The sequence below is a fragment of the Poecilia mexicana genome, unplaced genomic scaffold (assembly GCF_051168715.1).
Source record: "Poecilia mexicana isolate PSO_F unplaced genomic scaffold, ASM5116871v1 scaffold_11, whole genome shotgun sequence".
NCBI lineage: Eukaryota > Metazoa > Chordata > Actinopteri > Cyprinodontiformes > Poeciliidae > Poecilia > Poecilia mexicana.
The window spans coordinates 24,188,028-24,207,953 of record NW_028263380.1 but is presented as its reverse complement, the minus strand read 5'-3'; the positions used below and the strand labels follow the sequence as shown (position 1 = coordinate 24,207,953).

The 19,926-nt window shown below is 39.5% G+C and overlaps 1 protein-coding gene across 1 annotated transcript; it reads left to right on the top strand.

Moving 5' to 3' along the window:
• Positions 1 to 849: 849 nt before the first annotated feature.
• shisa7b (shisa family member 7) lies at positions 850 to 18,253 on the top strand. The gene is made up of 7 exons (XM_014990182.2): positions 850 to 1,271; positions 2,843 to 3,085; positions 3,930 to 4,046; positions 4,824 to 4,969; positions 9,646 to 9,873; positions 15,276 to 15,657; positions 16,371 to 18,253. Exons 1-7 carry the CDS (start codon positions 874 to 876, stop codon positions 16,825 to 16,827), a joined length of 1,971 nt encoding a protein of 656 aa, XP_014845668.1. The 5' UTR covers positions 850 to 873; the 3' UTR covers positions 16,828 to 18,253.
• Positions 18,254 to 19,926: the final 1,673 nt, after the last annotated feature.

Genomic DNA, 19,926 nt, shown 5'->3' with positions numbered 1-19,926 from the left:
CTTTACTGATTCATCTAAGTTACTTAGTGGAGCTACTTATGGAAATTGATGGTGTCCTGTAGAAGATGTACAAACTGAAGAAGCTTGTGCCAAATTCAAACTGATTTTCTTTCAGCTTGTTAAACAAAGAACTCTGAAGCTGCCATCACTGTTGTTTACAGACACATAGCCTGGAATAAAATTATTTTCTTTCCATGTCAGATTATTATTATTATTATTATTTTTTATTTACAACGGACAACAGAAGTGCCAAACTCCCAGAAGAATAGATCCAACATCGGTTCGAGCGATCTGAAGTTTACATACAGCGCTAAATGTTTACAATCCACCGTTTCCATAGCAATTTGTTACGTGCCAAGCCGAGCGTTCCCGTTGGTCGTTTTGTTAAGAGTTTACAGTTTTCCTCAAACTCTTTTCTTTTGTTTACAGTAAATGTGTAAATACTGCCATTTTGAAAAGTTTTGAGTTTTGGCCAAGGGGAAAAAATGCCACTCTGTCAGCTGACAGACCTCTACTAATTATTCAGAACCCAGTGCCATTCAACAGTCATATTGTGAAGTTAATGTTGGCTGGTTTATTAAACTGTTTTACAGGCAGTTTGAACAGGGCCTAAAATCTCTGAAAACCTCAATGTTTACACAAGCTGCTTTTGGGAGGGATTTCTATCCAGAGAAATGTTTACATTCAGATGAACGAGTGAAATGCCAGACACATTCATAAAACAGCTGCTGAACCGCATCTGAACTAAAAACTGAAGTTAGAACATTTTCATCACAAAGGTTTTTATATTTCAGCCAGACGCCATCTTGGAGTTGAACTCTGACAGTTGATTTCCTTTTCTAAATCCCGGCTGAAGAACTTTACCCCAGAACAATGAAGCCCACGCTTTCAAAGAGGATGATTTCCCTGTTTGTCATCCTGTTGCTTTTCTCCTGCCTCCCCGTCTCCTCCCTGACCGTTACCGTGGAGCGGCGAGATGCCGACGGCGACGCCAGGACGCTTGACGGCAGCAGTGGCACCTCTGCTGGAAAAACGGGCAGCACCTTGTTCCTCCTGACCGGCTACAAGTCAAACCCCCGTGGCGGATCCAAAGTGCCACCAAAAGCGGCTGAGATGAAGGACGATGACGATCCGGCGGCGATGGCTGAGCTCCCCCCGAAGCCCCTCCCACAGAGAATGTTTCCACGAAACACTACGGAAAACCCACTGAAGCCTCCGCTCAGCTGGGCCCAGGTGGCCCCGCCGCTGGTGGATAATGGAGAAGTTTGCAGGTATGAATGTCCTGTGATGCAGTTATTTTTGCTAAAGTCAAATTGTACTTGTAAAAGTAAATTATAGCAATCCAAAAAGTATTCTGCCAAGCAAATGTAAAAGAAAAAAAAAAGCACTACAAAGGTAGTAAAATAACTAGAGAATAAAAGTTGTTCCACAATTTGAGGCTTGTATACCTGTAATTGAAAAGTCAATTGGTATCAAAATAAACCAAAAAAAAAAAAACTATAATCCCTACTTCTATTAAAATAACATTATAGTTTACAGTTATGTTAATAATGTCACATTTGAGTCTTATTATTTCAATTCTGATATATAAAATTAGGCAGAATTGTAGAATAAACACTTGCTGAAGTTAGCAGTAGTTTCCAGTTAGCCCCAGCTTCAGTCCGCTGCTTTACATTCAGGCTTCCTGTTACGTGGTAACAGTTAAAAATGAAATTGCAGTGTTACTTTAATAAAAGGGATGGGTGATGCTCCTTTGGAATCTACATGACAAAAGTTTTTCACAATTGGAAATACATTCAAACATCTTTTGTAAGCATGAAATAATTGGTTTAGAAATCTTTTAGCCAGCTGGCCAACAGTGCACAGATGTAGGTGGACTAGCACTATGTTACTTAATGCTCCACAAAAGCCAAACTAAGCTCTGGTCACTGTGGCCTGGTATTTATTTAAAATGACTTTAAAGTTTAAGCTGTCTATTAAACTATGTTTTTTAAAAAACCTCGAAATGCCTTGGTTCCCTAGATTCACCTGTTAAGACATGTAACAAACCTCTAAATATGTTAATCTCCAGATATTAGAAAAAGTTCCACATGAATGGAAATACAGCCAGAGAGACTAAAAGCATGTTAGAAACAGACAAATGATAAAAAGCTGGGCTGTTTGCATGAAACATGTTCATGTTGTCCAGCCAAATCTGCAGGTTGAGCTCATCCCTGTTTACCAAGGTCAAAAAGGGAAAATAAAATACAATGAGAAAAATTGACGGGAGCAAGAAAAACAAACGAAGGCTGAAAATTAAAATCTGAAAAGTGCATTTATTACTTTGGGTTAAGTTTAAGAAAAAGGATTATAATGTATTGCCTTTTGCAGAAGTGAGGCTGCTGTTTGAGTGACTGCAGCTTCCACCGGCTCGTTTAATGTGTTCATCTTACTGAATGCCATAAAAGCAAGGAACATCATGATTCTCCTGCAGCTCTCATCTTGATCCCACCAAAGCTCATGTTCTGCACTGAGAGGCGTCTTGCTGTTGCTAGGCAACAGATAATCAGCTCTAAATCAGTTGTCTGTTGGCAAGCCACACACTGCGACCACATTCAGGCAGCCAGAAGCAGAACAAGCAGGGAAATATAAGACAAGATCCAAAACATACATAAGCTTTCAACTTTCTGTTTTAATTTCTTATTCATGACTTCTGTTAATTTCTATCTTGCCTTTTGTACTAGTGTTGGTTTTTATTTTATTTTTATACACTCCAGATTTTAAGACTTAGTGGAATGTGTCTCTGTGATGAAACACATTCATCACAGAAGTTCAGATTTATGTTTTATGCTTCGCTCCCCAGGGGTTACTATGACGTCATGGGGCACTTCGACAACACGTTCAACTGCTCCAAGGGCACGTATCGCTACTGCTGTGGTACCTGCCAATACCGGTTCTGCTGCGAGCACCGGAGGAACCGACTGGACCAGGAGTCCTGCAAAAACTACATTTCCCCTGTGTGGGCTGACCCGCAGGCCCCCGTCAGCGTGCCTGCTGCCAACAAGCCCGACCCCGACTTCGAGACGCTGCAGCAGCAGAGCAGCAGGTCAGGGTTGAAAACAATCACATGATGCATATAAATAATTAGTTTAGATCAATGTACACCAAATGTATTGCCAAATCGTCAACCTTAATGAGAACCAAATATAAATATAATTTCACATTAGGATTTCAGCTTTAGGGAATATCATTGTAAAGTTTTGGTAATGGGTGAGAAAGTAAATAATTTGAGTCCCAAGGAGTGGACAGGCCTGAAGCTTTGTTCACACAGCAGGTCTTGATGCTCAATTTTGATATTTCTGCTGAAATCTGTTCTTTTTTTGTTTTGCATGGTCCTACACACCGACTAAAACCCAACCACAATGACACTTAAGTGTGAACCATTTACAAACCTAAATCGACAGGAAAAGATCGTTGACATCACACTACAGCACACTCTTCATGGGAGTAATAAAGGATAGAAATGTGTTTGGATTGGTTTTAAAGTTGTTCAGCAATGAGAACCGACAGTTTTGTCTCAAGATCATCACAACATGAAGGGGAGTCTGTTTTGGATGTGCAGTCAGAACCAGGACTGGTATTATAATCAGATATGTTTCTAAATTTTAGTACCACATTCAAAGTGGAACAGATCTGATTTTTTGGGTTTGGTTTGTTATCACAATGTGAAAACAAATTATAGCAATCCAAAATATGAAGTTGAATTGAGACCTCTGCTCCCTGGTCTAAGCTCATATTGTTTATGAATGCAGAGGTTCAAACCTACTGAAATACTTAACTGAACCTTTTTGGGGTCAAACTGTGACTGAGAGCAGAACACTAGAAATCATACATTTTTCTCTTTTTCTGCCTGTGTCTGCATGACTTTTTGTTTGTTTTTTTTTCTCCAGTACGGGTTACGTGATCGGAGGGGTGATATCCTTCACGCTGGTGGTGGCTGTGGGCGTCAGGGTCGCCTTCAGCAAGGTGGCGCGTCGACCCCGCAACAGAGATGTCAACATGCCCAGGTGAGACCGACTGAAGAGCTGTCTCATAGAGCCCGAAATAAAATGTGTTTCATTATTTTCCACTGAGAGAACTTAAAGTAAACAGTTTAAAAAAAAAAACTGATGATTTGAATTTCCGTCTCGTTCTGGGCTCACTTTGCTCTTCGACACCCACCAGAGTTAAAACAGGCTGGGTGATTTGTGGTAGCAATTACTGAGGCGATGGATCAGGGAATTGTTGTTTACTATTATCACGTTTCATTTAATTAAAGTCTGCCCTAAAGGAAAGTTAACAGTGAGGAAGAAATGGCTATGAATTACTATGGAAAAAAATGCACTGCGTTTATCAAGCTACTGACCTCCAGCAGTCGGGGGGTTTTCTCGTTATAGTTTTCATTCAGGTTTCTGGGACTGGGTCATGTGTTGCTGCTCTCTCAATTTTACCATCAAGTATTCACTTGGGGGTCTTTAAAGTTTATTTTTGAGCTCCTTCATCAGCATCTCCAGACAGGAATACTGCTCCGTACATATAGGGTTTAAATGATTTAAGTTTATGTTTAATATCTGAACTTTTGACTTAATTTCAACATTAATGTACAATGTGAAAGATAACTGACACTTTTACTCCCATAATTTAAATGGAAGGAAACGTTTTTTTTCAAAGTGATTAAAAATGATGTTTGACATCATTAAAAAAACAGAACAAGACATTAAAGATAAAAAATGCATTTTTTTGAATGATTCTCTCCTTTCACGTTTCTTTGCTGTGATCCACTCATCTTCCCTGCACTGACTCAGATCCCTGGTGGACATTTTGCGTCACCAATCGAGCCCCGTGCAGCAGGGAGACAGGAACAACGCCGCCGTGCTGACCGCCACCACATCCGACGGCCGCACATCCAAAAACCTGTACACCCCCGTCCTGCAGTTGAAAGACAACCGCAGTAAGTGACAGAGCGGCGCGAGTCGAAGCCAACGCGTTCGCATGCTTGCGGAGGTGAAAACATAAAGCGACAGTGTCACATTCAGGTTACACGAGCCTTCGGATCCGGCTTGCTCACTGCGTCCCGAGTGATAGGGAGGGTAATTATCACTGCTGTTCTCCTGGTTTTCAGATCTCACTTCAAACTCAGTAGCAGTAACACAATTCGCACTTGAGGTGGAAAACATTTTGCTGGGACTGAGATGCTGTCAGACGCTGCAGTTTTACAGGAAAGTAAAGGAATAAACTGGCTTTTAAGCTGAAAACACACAGATAAGGAAGTTACTAAAATATTTAACTACAAATCGTTTTTAATTATCTTCCTCTTTTACTATTATACAATATATGCAATTACGAGAACTTTGCAAAGAACCGTATACATTTCTATATTTCATACAGGAAACATCGACAGATTATTTGAAATATAACCATGAAAATCCTATCTAATTCACATTTTGACCTTTCATTTTGACTCATTGTCATTTTTTGTGACGATTAATGAAATGTTGAGAAAAATGCAAAGCTTATAGAATTTAATAAAGTGGGACATGGAATATTTTTGTTACGATGGGGATCAGTGGAGGTGAGAGAAAGCTCAAAGTTGCAGTGAAAATAAATGAATTAACCAATATTCTCCCTTTGCTTTTCATTCTCTTTCTCTTCCTCTGATTTTCTTTCATTCTCTCCACGATTTGGATTGTTCTGCAGAAAATACTGATGAGATAATTGTCAAACCTTCTGTTAGAGAAGCTCCTAAGTCATTTTGTATGTACATTTTGCTGAATTAAGCTTGGTGCAAAATTCAGACCTTAAAACAAATGAAACAGACAGAAATATAATTCCTGGAGGGAATGCTGTTTTCTCCTTCCTGTCCATTTCTCCTCTCTCTGCTGTCTCTGCCGCTGTCCCTCTCTGTCTCTTTACTGACACAAATGCTTACGCGACACACGCTCTCTGTCTCTCGAGTGGTCGTCCATCAGTTTGTTGGCTCTGCTCTCTCTGCAGCTGGGAACTTGCACCACCCTTTTAACCAGCAGGGGTCTGCCTCCAGCCCCAAACACTCTGCTACCATCGGTAAGCCACGTGGTTAGCAGCGCGAGTCCAGCGCGGGCGGCGGTGCGCTGCCGGCCGGACCCACGGCCTCCCCACCACCCTGTTCGTCTGTCTCTGTTGGCCTGCCGGATCGCGCTCTTAAAACAGCTGCGCCAGTCTCAACACTGTGTCTGTGTGTTGCTTCTCTGTGTGGAAGCTGTGTTGAAATTGGCACGTTGTTCATAAGAGCGTGAGCTGAAAGTTGTCTGGCCTGCCCTGGCTTTACTGCAAGTCTGTCTGCCCACCTCTCGTCACCCACTACCACCACAAGCCTGCTTCCAAATGTGCTTGTTCTTCTCTCTTTTCTTTTTTTTTTTTAAATCTCTCTGTGCCACAGTGACGTGCGAGTGCGCTTACAGCTGACACCGAACATGAGAGGAGGGTTTGCTGCGAACAGAGCGGCTCTCTGTTTCTCCCAGCTTTGCACCAAGAAAACAAAAAGCAATGCTAGTCGTTTATCTTAAAAAAAAAAAAAAACTGATGTAAGTTACGTCCATGAAAGGAAATGAGCTGCTCCTGAATGTAAAGTAACGCTGATGAAGGTTCTGTAGGATGTGGTTACCATGGCGATCTGATGGTAAAGAGATCAGTGTGATTTCCACTGAACTTTTTAAGTTTTAGTGCGAGTTATTCTGAGCGTCTACACCTACATGCGTTTCCTCTGGAATGAATTACACAAGAAGGCATCTGCAGTGATTAGAGCCAGCTTTGCCTACAGATGTTACACTGATGGCATTCATTAGTAAAAGAAAACTAAAAGTAATTGATGTGTTCGGTTACATTTAGAATCGAAGCCTGGGAACGTCTTCCATTTGTTGTGCTGGCTTTAATTTGGGTTAATGGATATCAGGAAGAGAAAATCTTTCAAACACCTTCTGGATTTTAGCTCATTAATGTCCTCTAATGAACAGGCAGTTGTGGTTTTAGAGCTTTTAAACCTTTATTGGATCGTTTGTCCTCTTTTAGTCATGTTCCATTACATGACCTCTTCTCTCTTTGGCTTCTTTCTTTTTTTTGATGGATTCTTCTTGTTTTTCCATTTTAACAGCCACTTTATTAGAGTCACATATTGAACTTCATCCCAATTTTAAGTCCACAAATTTAAACCTGTGCAATCAATTCTTAATAAAACTATGTTATGTTTGATCATTATAACGTTTTAAAATTTTCCCCAGAATTAATGACATTTATTCCCATGATGACAAATGTAAACTTTGATGGCAATCCTAGATTTGCTTAGAAGAACTTCAATAAATAAACAATAACTTGGCTAATAAATCATAAACTAGAAGGGATTTATTTTTTAGACAACTGAAATTTAGAAAAAAAACCGTTTTGGATTACTTAAAAAGATGTTTAGTAATTGTTAAAAATAAAAATGGCTCATTTCCCATGCACAGATGTTTTTTTTTTTCTCACCCTATAGTGGTTAATCTGACTCTGTTAGTATTTAGTGGATAGGCGGCAGTGCAGGGAGGAGCTCAGTGAAGTGGGTCCCTGCATCACATAAAATGAACAAATCTGAGAAGATTTCCATAAAGATTCTCTGTACATATACAAACACACATGAACACACACGGTCACCTTTGCGTTAAGTTGTATGCTGGTACATAAACAGTATGTTATGTTCAGTCCTTGATGCTTTCTGCTTGTTTTCTGTCAGCCTTCATCATGTTCACTTCCAGCTTTAAACTAAAACTATCGCAGAACTAGCATTGCTTTTTTACACAATGTATGTGCGTGTGTATGTGTGTAACAAGTACAGAGGTCGATGTGGTGTGTGTTCCCTGGGTGGCACTTAACAGAGACATCATTGGCCATTACAGCCCATTACTGTCAATGGTCAATGACCAGTATATGTCCTGCAGTTATCTTAACAAGATCGCAGCCCATAACCGTTCCCACCCTGAATGAACTCTGCTAGTGTCTGTATTGAAGACAGGAAACGGTAAATGGCCACGTTATGCAACCTTTAATTGTTGTTCTCCAGTTTTTCCCGCTCTCACTCCCAGAGGTGTAGTTTCTCTTTGTCTCTCCTCATAGATCCAACATTTCTGATCCCCGTTTGGATGATCGTGACTGATCGGCATGTTTCTGATTGAAGATCTGAGCGTTTGTCTCTGATTGATTCCACATGTGAGGTCCCTGCTGAGTGCACCCACATGTTGGCTCATTTACAGCTCCGTCTCTCTGCTGTTTGCAGCATATATGAATGTGTTTGTATACTTTATGACGTAACTGATATCAGTGTACATGCTGCAAAGCAGGCATCTATGCCCCCCTCTCCTCCTCCTCCATGTTGCTAACCTCACATAAGACAAGTCATTTCTGTGTTTACTGATCTATGTGCTGCTTTTGCACTTTGCATAAATGTGACTGTATGTGCACTAAGATTCCTCCTGAAGCCATCAATGTGTTTCTGTGTATTTATATGTGGCTGATATGTTGGTGTTGCAATCTTAGATGAGCAGTACAGAGTTGTATTTATAGATTGTCGCCATGGAGCTAAGAGACACTTCCTGTGTTCACTGATAGTTACCCAGCTTGTAGATTCTTCCTTTGTTCAATCTTCCCTTTCCTTTCTACGTTTACTTTTTTTGCCTCTTGTTTATATTATATTTTTTTTTCCATTTTTTTCTTTTCTCTACCTTTTAAACATGTTACATTTCCTTTCATTTCCTCTTAGAGTTCCTTTTAAAAATCTTTACCCCTTGGTTATTTAAAAATGTAATTATGTTACAACCAAAATCTTGAATTAATTTTATTGGGGTTTTGCAACAGACTCAAAGTAGCAACAGTGAAAAAGAGAAAAAAAAAGTTAAAAGTGTGTTTCTGTGTATCTCTGTTGAATCCTTTGTGATGTGTTTGTACCAGCTTTGCTTGTCTTGCGATTGAAATTGAAATATTTTGGTCCATTTTTCTTTGTAGCTCAATTTCAGTCAGATTGGATAGAGAGCATTTGTTAGCATCAATGTCATATTTAGGTCTGGACTTTGACTAGGCCATTATAACACGTTGTACATTTAGAAGCTTTGTCCTCCAGGTATTTCACGCTGCGTAGATCTGTCCCTCTCCCACAGCATGATGCTGCCACCATGTTTCTGATTGTGGATGGTGTTTTTGTTCCACAAAAAGTTCAGAAGAGCACTTTCATTCACATATTTACTGGCATCCATAAATGTTTTTTTTCATCCTTTTTTTCTTTCTCTAAGGATGGCCATGTCTTTAGATAAAATTTCTTGATGTTTTAGGATTTTTTTAATAACTTAAATGTTGAAAATCGTGTATAATTCTCCTTTTGCCTCATAGTTATGGACTACTTTGTGTTTCTGTCATGTAAAAACCCAATAAATTACATTGATGTTTCTATTTGTAACATGATAAAAGTCTAAGGGGTTTTACTCTTCCTGAACTCTCACCTCATTGTTTTCCTTCTACTCTCCTTCCATCCATTATATTTTTCATATTCACATCCAATCTATTTTCATCTCTAACTTGGTTCTTTTTGTTTCTTCCTCCTGTCCGTCTCTTCCTGTCTTTCACCAGAGCGCGGGCCTCGTTTGAACAACACCTCCCAGCTGTCGTCTGGGCCCAGCCTGATTTCAGGAAGCGGTAAAGGTTCGGGAGGGGTCGGCATCCTCACCGGGAGCATGAGACACAACAGCAGCCACCCGTCTTTCTCCCACTCCTTCCACAACCTGGCGCAGCTGCCCCCGTCCTACGAGGCGGTGATGAAACCAGAACTCAGCCGCTACAGCTCCCTGAAAAAACTGGGTGAGTTATTATTTGTTTCTCATACGAAATGCTAATTAAAAGTGCTACTTCTGGTTTGGACATTTCACACACTTGCAGTAAGTGTTTCAGATAATCATTCTAGTATTAACATCTGATAAGGAAAAGACGTTCTAGTTAATTCTACACGGACAGAATTTACACAAAACATCCTTTTCCTGGTTCATAAACTTTGTGCTTTGCTGTGAACGGCATAAAATTTAATGAGCAATGCTTCAGCTGCTTTCTGTGCACCTCTCGAACTTCCCTTAAAATGTAGTTTTTTGCTCGTGTTGCACCACCTGTTGGTTAAACAGTTTGAAATGTTTATTCAGACGAAGCTCACATTATATTATGTTTCTTCATATGCATCTTGTATTGCAGATGTCTGCCCAGGTCCCTCTTGGCAATGAGATCTGGATCTCAACGGAGTTTACCTGGTTAAATAAAGGAAATTTAAAAAAAATTAATAATAATAATAATAAAATCAATTTCAGCAGATTAGCCAATTAGGAATTAAAAAAAATGGGAAAATGACTATGGTTCTGTGACATAAAATGTATTTGATGTAAACAAAAACTTCTAAAAAAGCTACTGTATTCATTTTCAAGATTTCTCTGAAGCAATGATGGAATTGATAAATTCATGATGCTTTATGTGATTCATCAATTAGGACAAAATGAAAACGGTTGTCTACTCTAGGGGGGATTTTTGATTCGCTAAAACCATTGATATAAAATTTATGAAAAATAAAAATAAAACAAGCGGCTGTTATTTGTGGTCACCAGAGTATATAAGTGTGTTTGTTTTTTGTTTTTTTGAAGGAAAAATGCCTTCCTCCCATATGAGCTTTTCTTTCCCATCATCAATATTCACTACGCTGCAAGATTAGTGACAAAAAGTGCAAAGTCGTAGAATCTCCTCCTGGAATTCAGCAATAATGTACACGAAGGTTGTTCTCTGAGATTTTTGAGACATGCAGAGGATTTGAATGTGGGAGCACAAATGTCAGAATCAGTCAGACCGAGCGTAATGCTGAGTTTAACCTGTCAGAACAAGTGGAAAAGAGCAACGTGGGCGCTTTTGCTTCGTTTTACTCGTTTTTGCTTGCTGGTATAATGCTCTTCATTATTTGCCAGTGTTGGGAGTACATCTCAGCGTGCTATAAATGTACTGATTTATGGATGCAAAACAGGTTATATAAAAGTCCCATTTACTGTAGGTCAGCAGCTTTGTTGATCATCCTGCTATGAAATCTGCTGCATTCTTTGTGGGTCATTCCAGGAAGACTTATGTCAAGAAACGACAGAAAGCTTGATTGAAAGTGGTAAAGAAAAGCTGCAGTATAAATCAAACAACAGGGAGTGGCACAGATGAGAAGGACGGGAGTGAAAAGGATGAACGAGTGAATTTAGAGAGAAGGGCTGATCAGAAGACAGAGAGCAGAGGGGAATTTTAAAGGCACTGACAGGGTGAGTGACGATACGGCATGAAGGTAGAAGATAAAGGAAGATGCTGATGCAGAGGTCATTCGGGGGAAAAAAGGGACGTGGAAGAAGGCACTTGTGGAAAGAGATGGGGGAGGGGGAATCTGCAGAGGTCTGGCTGCTTTCGATGAGGAGGAAACGATTTTCGAGGCAGTTGCTTCCTTTACTTCACTCACTCTGTGATGGCCGAGGACTGCAGGGGGAGGGGAGTCGCCCTGCAGGCCTGTGACGGATGGTTACTTCATGAGGGACGACCCTTATGAGTCTGTGTTCAACGAGCCTGGCGCTACATGGATGGAATGATGTGAAGGCGTAATCGAGAGGAGGCTCTTTATTATTTCGATTCAGTCAAAAGGGGAAACGCTCCATAAATACAGAAGGGGAAAAAAGGTCTCTTCGTATTCAACAACCGATGATCTGACTTCTGGCAAAAATAAGACTCCAGTCAGTGATTCGCATCTTAGTTTTTTTCTTCTTTTTTCCCCCCACCAATCCTCTCCTATTTTTAGTTTAATAGTTATACGGCTTATGCCGACCTGTAGGCAGTTACAGTGTAGTTCAGATTTGTTTACAATTAGAAATAATGTTTCAAATATATATCATATTTATACATACGTAACAGAGGTTTGTGTGGAGTAGTTATTAGTAGTCAGCGTATTTCCTGTAATTAACCGTTAGATAGGCTCCATATTTTCCCTTTGGCAACTGCAGATAGTTGAAAAAAAAATTAACAGCATGTTAAATGTTGCCACAAAGCTTAATGGAGGGAGGATCACATTGTGGACACATTTAAATTTAAATGCACCTGTATGCTTTATATAAATATTATTACTTTACCTGGTGGGTAAAAGCTGTAAGTTTAGAGTTTAGTCATGGAACTGGCTTCACCTAAAACAAAACTGTACTTATCCAAAACAGTGTTGTTCTTAGAAGTGAATTTTTATAAACAAATTACTAAAAATGCACTGCATGCAGAGCTCAGGGACTGTAAATCACACAAAATTGCTAAATTATACCAGGCAGGGTTCTGAGAGGTATTTTTGTTGTTTGAACTCCATGTAATGAGTCTATAACAGCTCTGCTTCATAGCTACAGTCACACAGTGGTTAATATGTGTGTACATTTAGATTTTATGAGCACATAGGAACAAACAATGCAGATATTTGTTGCAAAAAAATCTGATTATATTCCCTGACTGTCTGATTTTAAGTTATAAACTCTTTAAAGGATTAGTTAAGAATTTGTCAGATTTTGCACTGTGCATATTATCCACTTCTGTTTACATCAGTTCTTTCAACAGGTGAATCTTAGGGGAGAAACAGGTTTTATTTTTCAAAATCTTTGTGAAGTGTCAGTGTGCTGTTGTGCCTGCTTAGTTCTGTTGGACATGAGGTATGAAATTTGAGCAATTTTGAGTTTTACTCCCTGCATGATTATTTTCCATTTATTAGGGCCAAAGATGGAGATTAAAATCTAGTTTTAGACATCTGGAGATAAAAAAACAAAAAACAAATTATATATTCACCCAAATGTGAAAATGTAGCTGTCCTATCAGTCCCATAAACCTAAATGTTTTGAAAATAATATATTATTAAATCTTTTTAATCTTTAATTAGTGCTTGAGAAGTGTTTTTTTATGCTACTAGAGATCAAGATGGATTTCATCTATTATAATAGATAAGAATCATATCCCCTACTCCAACATCCTTCTGCTCATCTTTCTAAGCTTATGAATGGACAGAGATGTAAAACGGAGAGATAAAAATAAATGAGGTGCACTGGCAGTGCTAGCCAACAACTGATTGTGTCATCCAAGACATGCTACTGTGAAATATTTGAAGATACTTATTATTATTACAGTGTTTGATTTATTGTGAGTGAATTGCGAGTAAAGATCTCATGAACTGACTGATCTATATTGTTAGCTGGCATAGCACCTCTTCAGACAGTGTGAGTCATTGTCACATTGAATTAAAGCGCTGCTTTTGGTTTTCTGCAAAACAACCTCCATATTTTCATCAAACAGTTTTTGTGGAACAATTTTTTTCAGGATGGGAGTGAAATGTCAGAATGACACAGAGAGTGGATGAAAAACGGCCTCTCAGCTGCTGCTGAATGAAACCTGCTGCTTTTGATGTGCTTCCCTGCAGAAATGACATCGATAAAGGCTTCTTTGTCCGCGGCCAGGCATAAAAAAAACCCTCGAGATAATTTGGCCTTAAACAGAGCGAGCAAAGAGAGAAGAGGGAGGGCAGGGTGAGGACATGAGATCATCAGGGAGAATAGAAAAAAGGGAAATGAGGCAAAAGAAAGGTAGACAGAAAACCTCCACATTTGGCGGAAATTAAGGGGAGATGGAGGCAGAGGAACAAATAGAAAGAAAGGAAGAGACCTGAGAAGGTGAGAGAGAAAAAAAGACAAGAGGAGAGGAAGAGGTAGAGAGCTAGCTGGTTAAAGGTCAGGTTTTAAATTGGCTCTGTAGAGCTGCTTCCATGGAAATACTTTGAAGATTAAAGCGGACTCGGGGTACGGAGCAGAAAGCACAGAAACATTGTTATTTCTCTATTAATGAACACTTTTGTCTCTGTTGACTTTGTTTCTCTATCTTTTCTCATTCAGCCTCTGTTACTTTGTTTTTTTTTCACTGTCCTTTCTCATGTTTTATTCTCTTATGCCTCCTTCTAATTTCTTTTATCTACGTTTCATCTCCTCGTTTGCTGCCCATTCTCCTCTCTCAAAGAATTTCACCTCCCCTCTGTTGCCACACTCCATGCATTTCTTTTCCCATTGTTTTTACATCATATTCTTTGTTCTGAACATTTGCCACTTTTGTCTCATTTCTTTTCTTTGCTTTTTTCCCCCCTGCAATTCCTTTTTCAACTTTCTGTTTTTTCTGTCTGTCTTGTCAGTGTCACTGGAGACCAAAATGGTTGTAAAGGGAAGATCCCTTTAGTCGCTTTGCTTATAGCAGGCAGTCAGTTATTTTCCATGGTGTTACGTTTTTGTCACTTTTGCATATTTCAGACCATCAAGACACATTAGAAGATTTGAGGATAAAGTCTAACTATATGCTTACGGCAAAGCTAAAGGATTTCAATCATGTTTTTTTGTGGATGTGATGTTTAAATTAAGACGCATCCGAATGCTCACCTTTAGGAAAGTTTAACTTTTGTCCTGCCAGTCGATGGAATACTTTCCTGAAAGTCTCAAGATGTTTTTTCCAGGCTACGGACTTCAACCTAGGGGGGCGATAACCTTTCAAGTTTTTATTTCCAGTTTCTTTAGATTGGGACACAATGTGTCACTTTTTGAGAAGTTTTAGTTGGCTTCATGTTTCCAGATGTTTCTACGGCTCTGGAACCAGTCAGGCCTAGATCTGGCTAGTGAAACTGAACTCTCTGGGCAGAGTGGTTAACCACATTTAATTCATGATTTAACGAGAGGATAAGTACGGCATGTTGGTTATTTTGGTTTAGATTGCTTGTTTTTCCTTTAAAAATTGTATCCTGTTAAGAAAACCACACTTTGAATTTACTCAGGTTGATTTTTGTTATGAAAATGTGTTTAGTGATTTCAAAACAAGTAACAAAACATCAAAAACTTTAGAAATCTTTTAACATCAGTGTTGTTTTTAGTCAGATCAACTTGCTTGTTAAACCTTTTCCAGGCTTTAAATTGGAAAAGTTGCACAGATGCCAAACCTAAACCTTTAAAATAACAGGCAGCTGTAAAAAAAAAAAAAAAAAAAAACTACAACGCATTTAGGTGCTGGGCTGTTAATGTTTACTTAACATCATTAATAAAACGAGTCACTCGGTTTAAAGATAATCAACTGATGTCACCAACTTATCTATCATATTAGAGAATGGATTGTTTACGTTTAACAGATTCTGTTTCTTTCCTTTTTTTATGCAACAGAGAAAGAACTTGACGAATACTCGGGTTATTACACCTCCAAACGTCGCTCCAACAACGCTCCGCCCTCCTTCCACTCCTCGCAGCACCACCTGCCCTGGGGGGGCGACTACACACTGGGCTCCAGGGGCACCCTGCCCCTCCATGGATCCCGTCCACACCTCCACATCCCCTCCTCCACCCCGAACCCGTACCCGCTTCCCTCCCAGACGCCCTACACCAGCTCCACCTTCGACAGGCCGCCTCGCCGCGTCCGCTCCCAGGACCAGCTGCTGGCCTTCGGGGAGGGAAACACCCTGTCCCGCCTGAACAAGAACCAGCAGCACCAGTACTACAAAGCCATGATGAGTACCAGCAGGAGCTCCACGTCACAGACGCTCCGCAGGTGAGCTTAGAGCCAGGAGACGGGAGATGATCGGTTCTGACAACCTGGTGAGAGAAAAGAGATCAGAGAAGATGGAAATGAAAACGGATCATAATGGGATGTGATCCAGAAAGGATGGAGGAAGGAAAGCAAAGGGAAGCAGACTGTAAGAAATATCATTTCATTAAAGTTTCAAAAGTCTGACGAGGTGAAGATGCACACCGGTGGACTTCCAAGACGGAGCATTTCTGGCCTGTCAGTTAAGATGATAAAATGAACAAATCTGTTTGAGGAAAAAAGAATTAAGATGAAATAATCTGGTTGCATAAGTGTGTTTACTCCTAAATCAATGCTTTGATAAAGAGCGTTTTAAAATGTAGTATTTTCTTTGTTTCTATACGACACTAGTCAGAGAAGTAAAATACTGAAAGAAAAAATATGGAATAGAAATGATGTCTTATTCATCATCAGTTAGCCATCTGATGTTAATGCTGATTAATTTATTACATGTATTTTAACATGTACATTTTTACACAACAAACTCAATAATCCTGTTTTTTGGCCTATAAGATCTGATGCTTTTCATTTAATAAAAACATCCATGTGATCAAAAAAAACCGATTCACTCTTCAAATTTCTAATTTCTTTCCTCCGTGGAAAGAAATTAGAAAGACGTGGCACCGTATGTGTCCTGTCCGAGTTTACAGTCAAATTAAATGGCTTTCTGCTTTCAGGTCTCATGAGCGCCTCCTCGTCTCTCCGGACCGTCTGGAAGATCGCCTGATGACGATGGGTCTGCCGATGGGAACGATGGAGAGAGGTGGGGGGAGCGGGATGGTTCCCACCATGGGCCGACTGAGCCACCACCAAAAGGCCCAGTCGCAGCAGAACATCTGTGCCACGCCGTCCATGGACCGCCACCACATGATCAAGATGAACTCCCACCCGACATCAGGCCACGACCACGAGCGCGGCTCCACAGCTGTGCCCGTGATGGGGATGCACGGTGGCTGGGACTCCCACGGGGGCCACAGCGGAGGAGGAGCGGGGATAATCGGGGGCCAGCCCAGCGCGCGGCGCATGGCTTTCGCCAACAAAAGGCAGAACACCATCGAACAGCTGCACTTCATCCCCGGAGGTGGAGGAGGGCAGGGACTGCGGACTGGAAGTAAGAACGAGGTGACGGTGTGAGAGGAGGAGGAGGAGAGGAGGAGGACAGGTGAAGGATGAGGAGAGGGAACCAAGAATAACGAAGAGAGATGAAGAAGAAACAGAAATGAGTTTCACCCCAGCTGGCTGCTCAACCTTTAAAAAAAATTCTCCCCAAAAAAACAATGGTTGATGACACCACTCATGTTAGTAAAGCCAACCGATATTCCTCTTGTCACTTTATGTTTCGAAAAAGAGAATATTCAGCCATTCTTTGCAAAAGGAAGGAAAAAAAAATTCCTCATAAAAAGAGCAAAAAAAATGCAGCTCAGAGGCTGCTGGGTATTCGCTGTGACTTTTATTGAAGGATATCCGCCGAGTTGTTGAGTCGTCCTTGAGTTTTATTGCACTGTCCTCTGAGTCTTCGAGTGCTCTGACAGAAATTCATCTGTCGTTGAATCCACTGTGGATGGTGAAGAGCACCGAGCCTGGAGAGAGACAGGTTTGCTTGTTGTTGTATTTATAACAATATTTAGAACCAAACAAGTTACTTTTGTATGAAAATAACTCGATATTGATTACATTAACATGACTGAGCCCTGTAGGATTTTGTGTATACTTAGTTGAACACGTATTTATCCTCAAAGCCAGCCGGTTTGTAACTTAAAGGCTGTATTAGACGATCATCGCTTTCTGTAGTTGTGATTGGACTATTAATGTAAAACTGCTGAATCACTCGAGCCAAGTGCAGTTAACTGTCATCTGATGACTCTACAGCTTCAATAATTCAAGATTAGAAATTTAGGAATAAAAACAACACCGTCGACTCATGCTGCTGCCACAACGGCCCAGTCACACCAGCACTTCACAACAAAACACAAGAATCAAGTCAAAAACAAAAATACCAGTAGGCTGAAAAATTTTAATAAGTTTTTCTTCCATGTTTATTTTGTGTTAGTTCAATTTTCTTCTCGTTTCCAGTAAATCTCAGTCACATGATTAAGATGCACAGACAATGCTTTGACCAGCTAGTGCCACTTCCCAGTTCTTGTTTCATCCTGACCTGACAGTTTTCATGTTGAATTTCAGGACTTTAACACATGTAGACTTTTTATTTCTTCATTTAACAATTACATGTAACAAACACTGATCATAAATAGAAAACATGTTACAGGCAGTAGTTTCTAATCCAACTGAGAAAGATGATCCTCAATTATACTTATCAAATCTTTCCCTAAATTTTAGCTAACGTTTGCATGTTGTATGTTGATGCATTCATGAGCCCAATTTCATAATTTTGCTGTATTTAATTGAACAGCATAAAAACATGTATTTTTAACTTTGATCACTGCTGAATTTACTCGTGACCAAGTCAAACTAGACAGGCTTGTATAGTCTGAGAATATCTTTGTCTCTAATCTGTACCCCTGCTTTGAACTTATGTAATTAAAACTATGCATAAAACAACTGTTATTTGCATGTTGATAATTTATGGTGATACATAGCCCAAATTGTACTAAAAGACTCATGTATAATTAATTTTTTTGCACATTTTCAGATTATCAACAATTAATTACAAGATATTTCTATTGATTTTGATTCTGATAACCATTTAAGCCATTTGACTATGAAATATTTTTTATTGTGATCCCTGATCAAATAAGAATTGCTGTGAGAAACCTCTGGTTGCTATTCAGAATATCATATAAAAACCTTTTTTGTCTTTTAGACTATAAGTAAATTATAGAAAATTACTTTAAATCACGACTGGTCAAAGCAGGTATGCATCAACCCCAAAAAGAAGTTTAAATTCACACAAAAAAAAAAAAAAAATATATATATATATATATATATATATATATATATATATATATTTATATTTATTTGTTGGACATGTTTTCTTCTAATCGTGAAAAGTCAGGTGTAAAGTGAGCTGTAAAAGTTACATAAGTGTAAAATGACCAGTATCCAGCTCATATTGTTCTTCCTTTTGCATTATGTTTTTTAAAATGTAAACAATACTGGCACCTATTGGTCCAGTGTGGGATTTTTTTTTTTTTTTTTTTTGATAAGGTAAATTTCTTATTTGGACTGAGATTTTTTTTTTTTTTAAACTCTTTAAAAACAGTTCTCCCTCCACCCCCTAACAAATCAAGTGAAATACTTGTAGCAGCATAGTTGGAGCCTGAAATTATTACAGGTACTTAAATAAATTGAGTGACGCCTGTGTGACTGGGCCCTAAAATTACCATTCAGTATGTAACCATGTTTTAAGCTAACTTAAAGCCTTGTACAGTGGATTCTAGTGAGTGTACGACATTTATGAAACGTAATAGTGAGAATGTTTTGAATTAGACCTCTCATTAAAAGGATCCGATCTGTGAATAAACATCCCCCGGCCATGTTTCAAACTTTTCACAAGTAACTTGTAAAGTCGAGGGCTTCTTTTTGCAGCGCACTGGCATAGAACAGACCCTCCCGTTCGTCCGAGACGCCACACGCTTCCTGCAAGTTCAGCTGCTCACCTCGCACCAAGGGAAGGAAGGCAGACGGGTTCGAGGCGGGGGAACAATGGACACTTCACACTAAGGGCTAAACTGAATTTATCTTTGTGTGTCTGTGCTCTAAACAGTGTCTGCTTCTCATTTTCATCTCTTGTATCTGTCGGGAGGCATGCTCGTGCTTATTTTCACAGATTTCTTCATGTGTAGAGAGAAAAGAAACATGCAGGGGATTTCTGCAAAAGAATCTTTGTGTAAAAATTTAATTTTGTTGAATATTGCTGTGGGGGAGGAAGCTTTCCATAAAGATGTCATATTTTTGGATTTTTGTTTGTTTCTCTGCCGTTAAGATGGACCTTCTGGCCATACTGGCTGGGTTTCTTTTTCATAGTGAAGTTATACTTTGATAAAGACTGAAACCACTGATTGAGTGATGCTTCCTGCCAGCCATTTGTAGTTTTATATGTTATGTACTCATGTGTTAACGGTTTGATTTAAAAAAAATAAAAGAAAAACCCGACCTCCCTAAATAAGAAAGTGAGCACTCTTATCATGATCTCTTCTTTTAAACATGTATTTATTTTTTTAATCTCTGTGAATTTTAATGTATATGCCTGAAATTTCAATTTTACAACTTTCT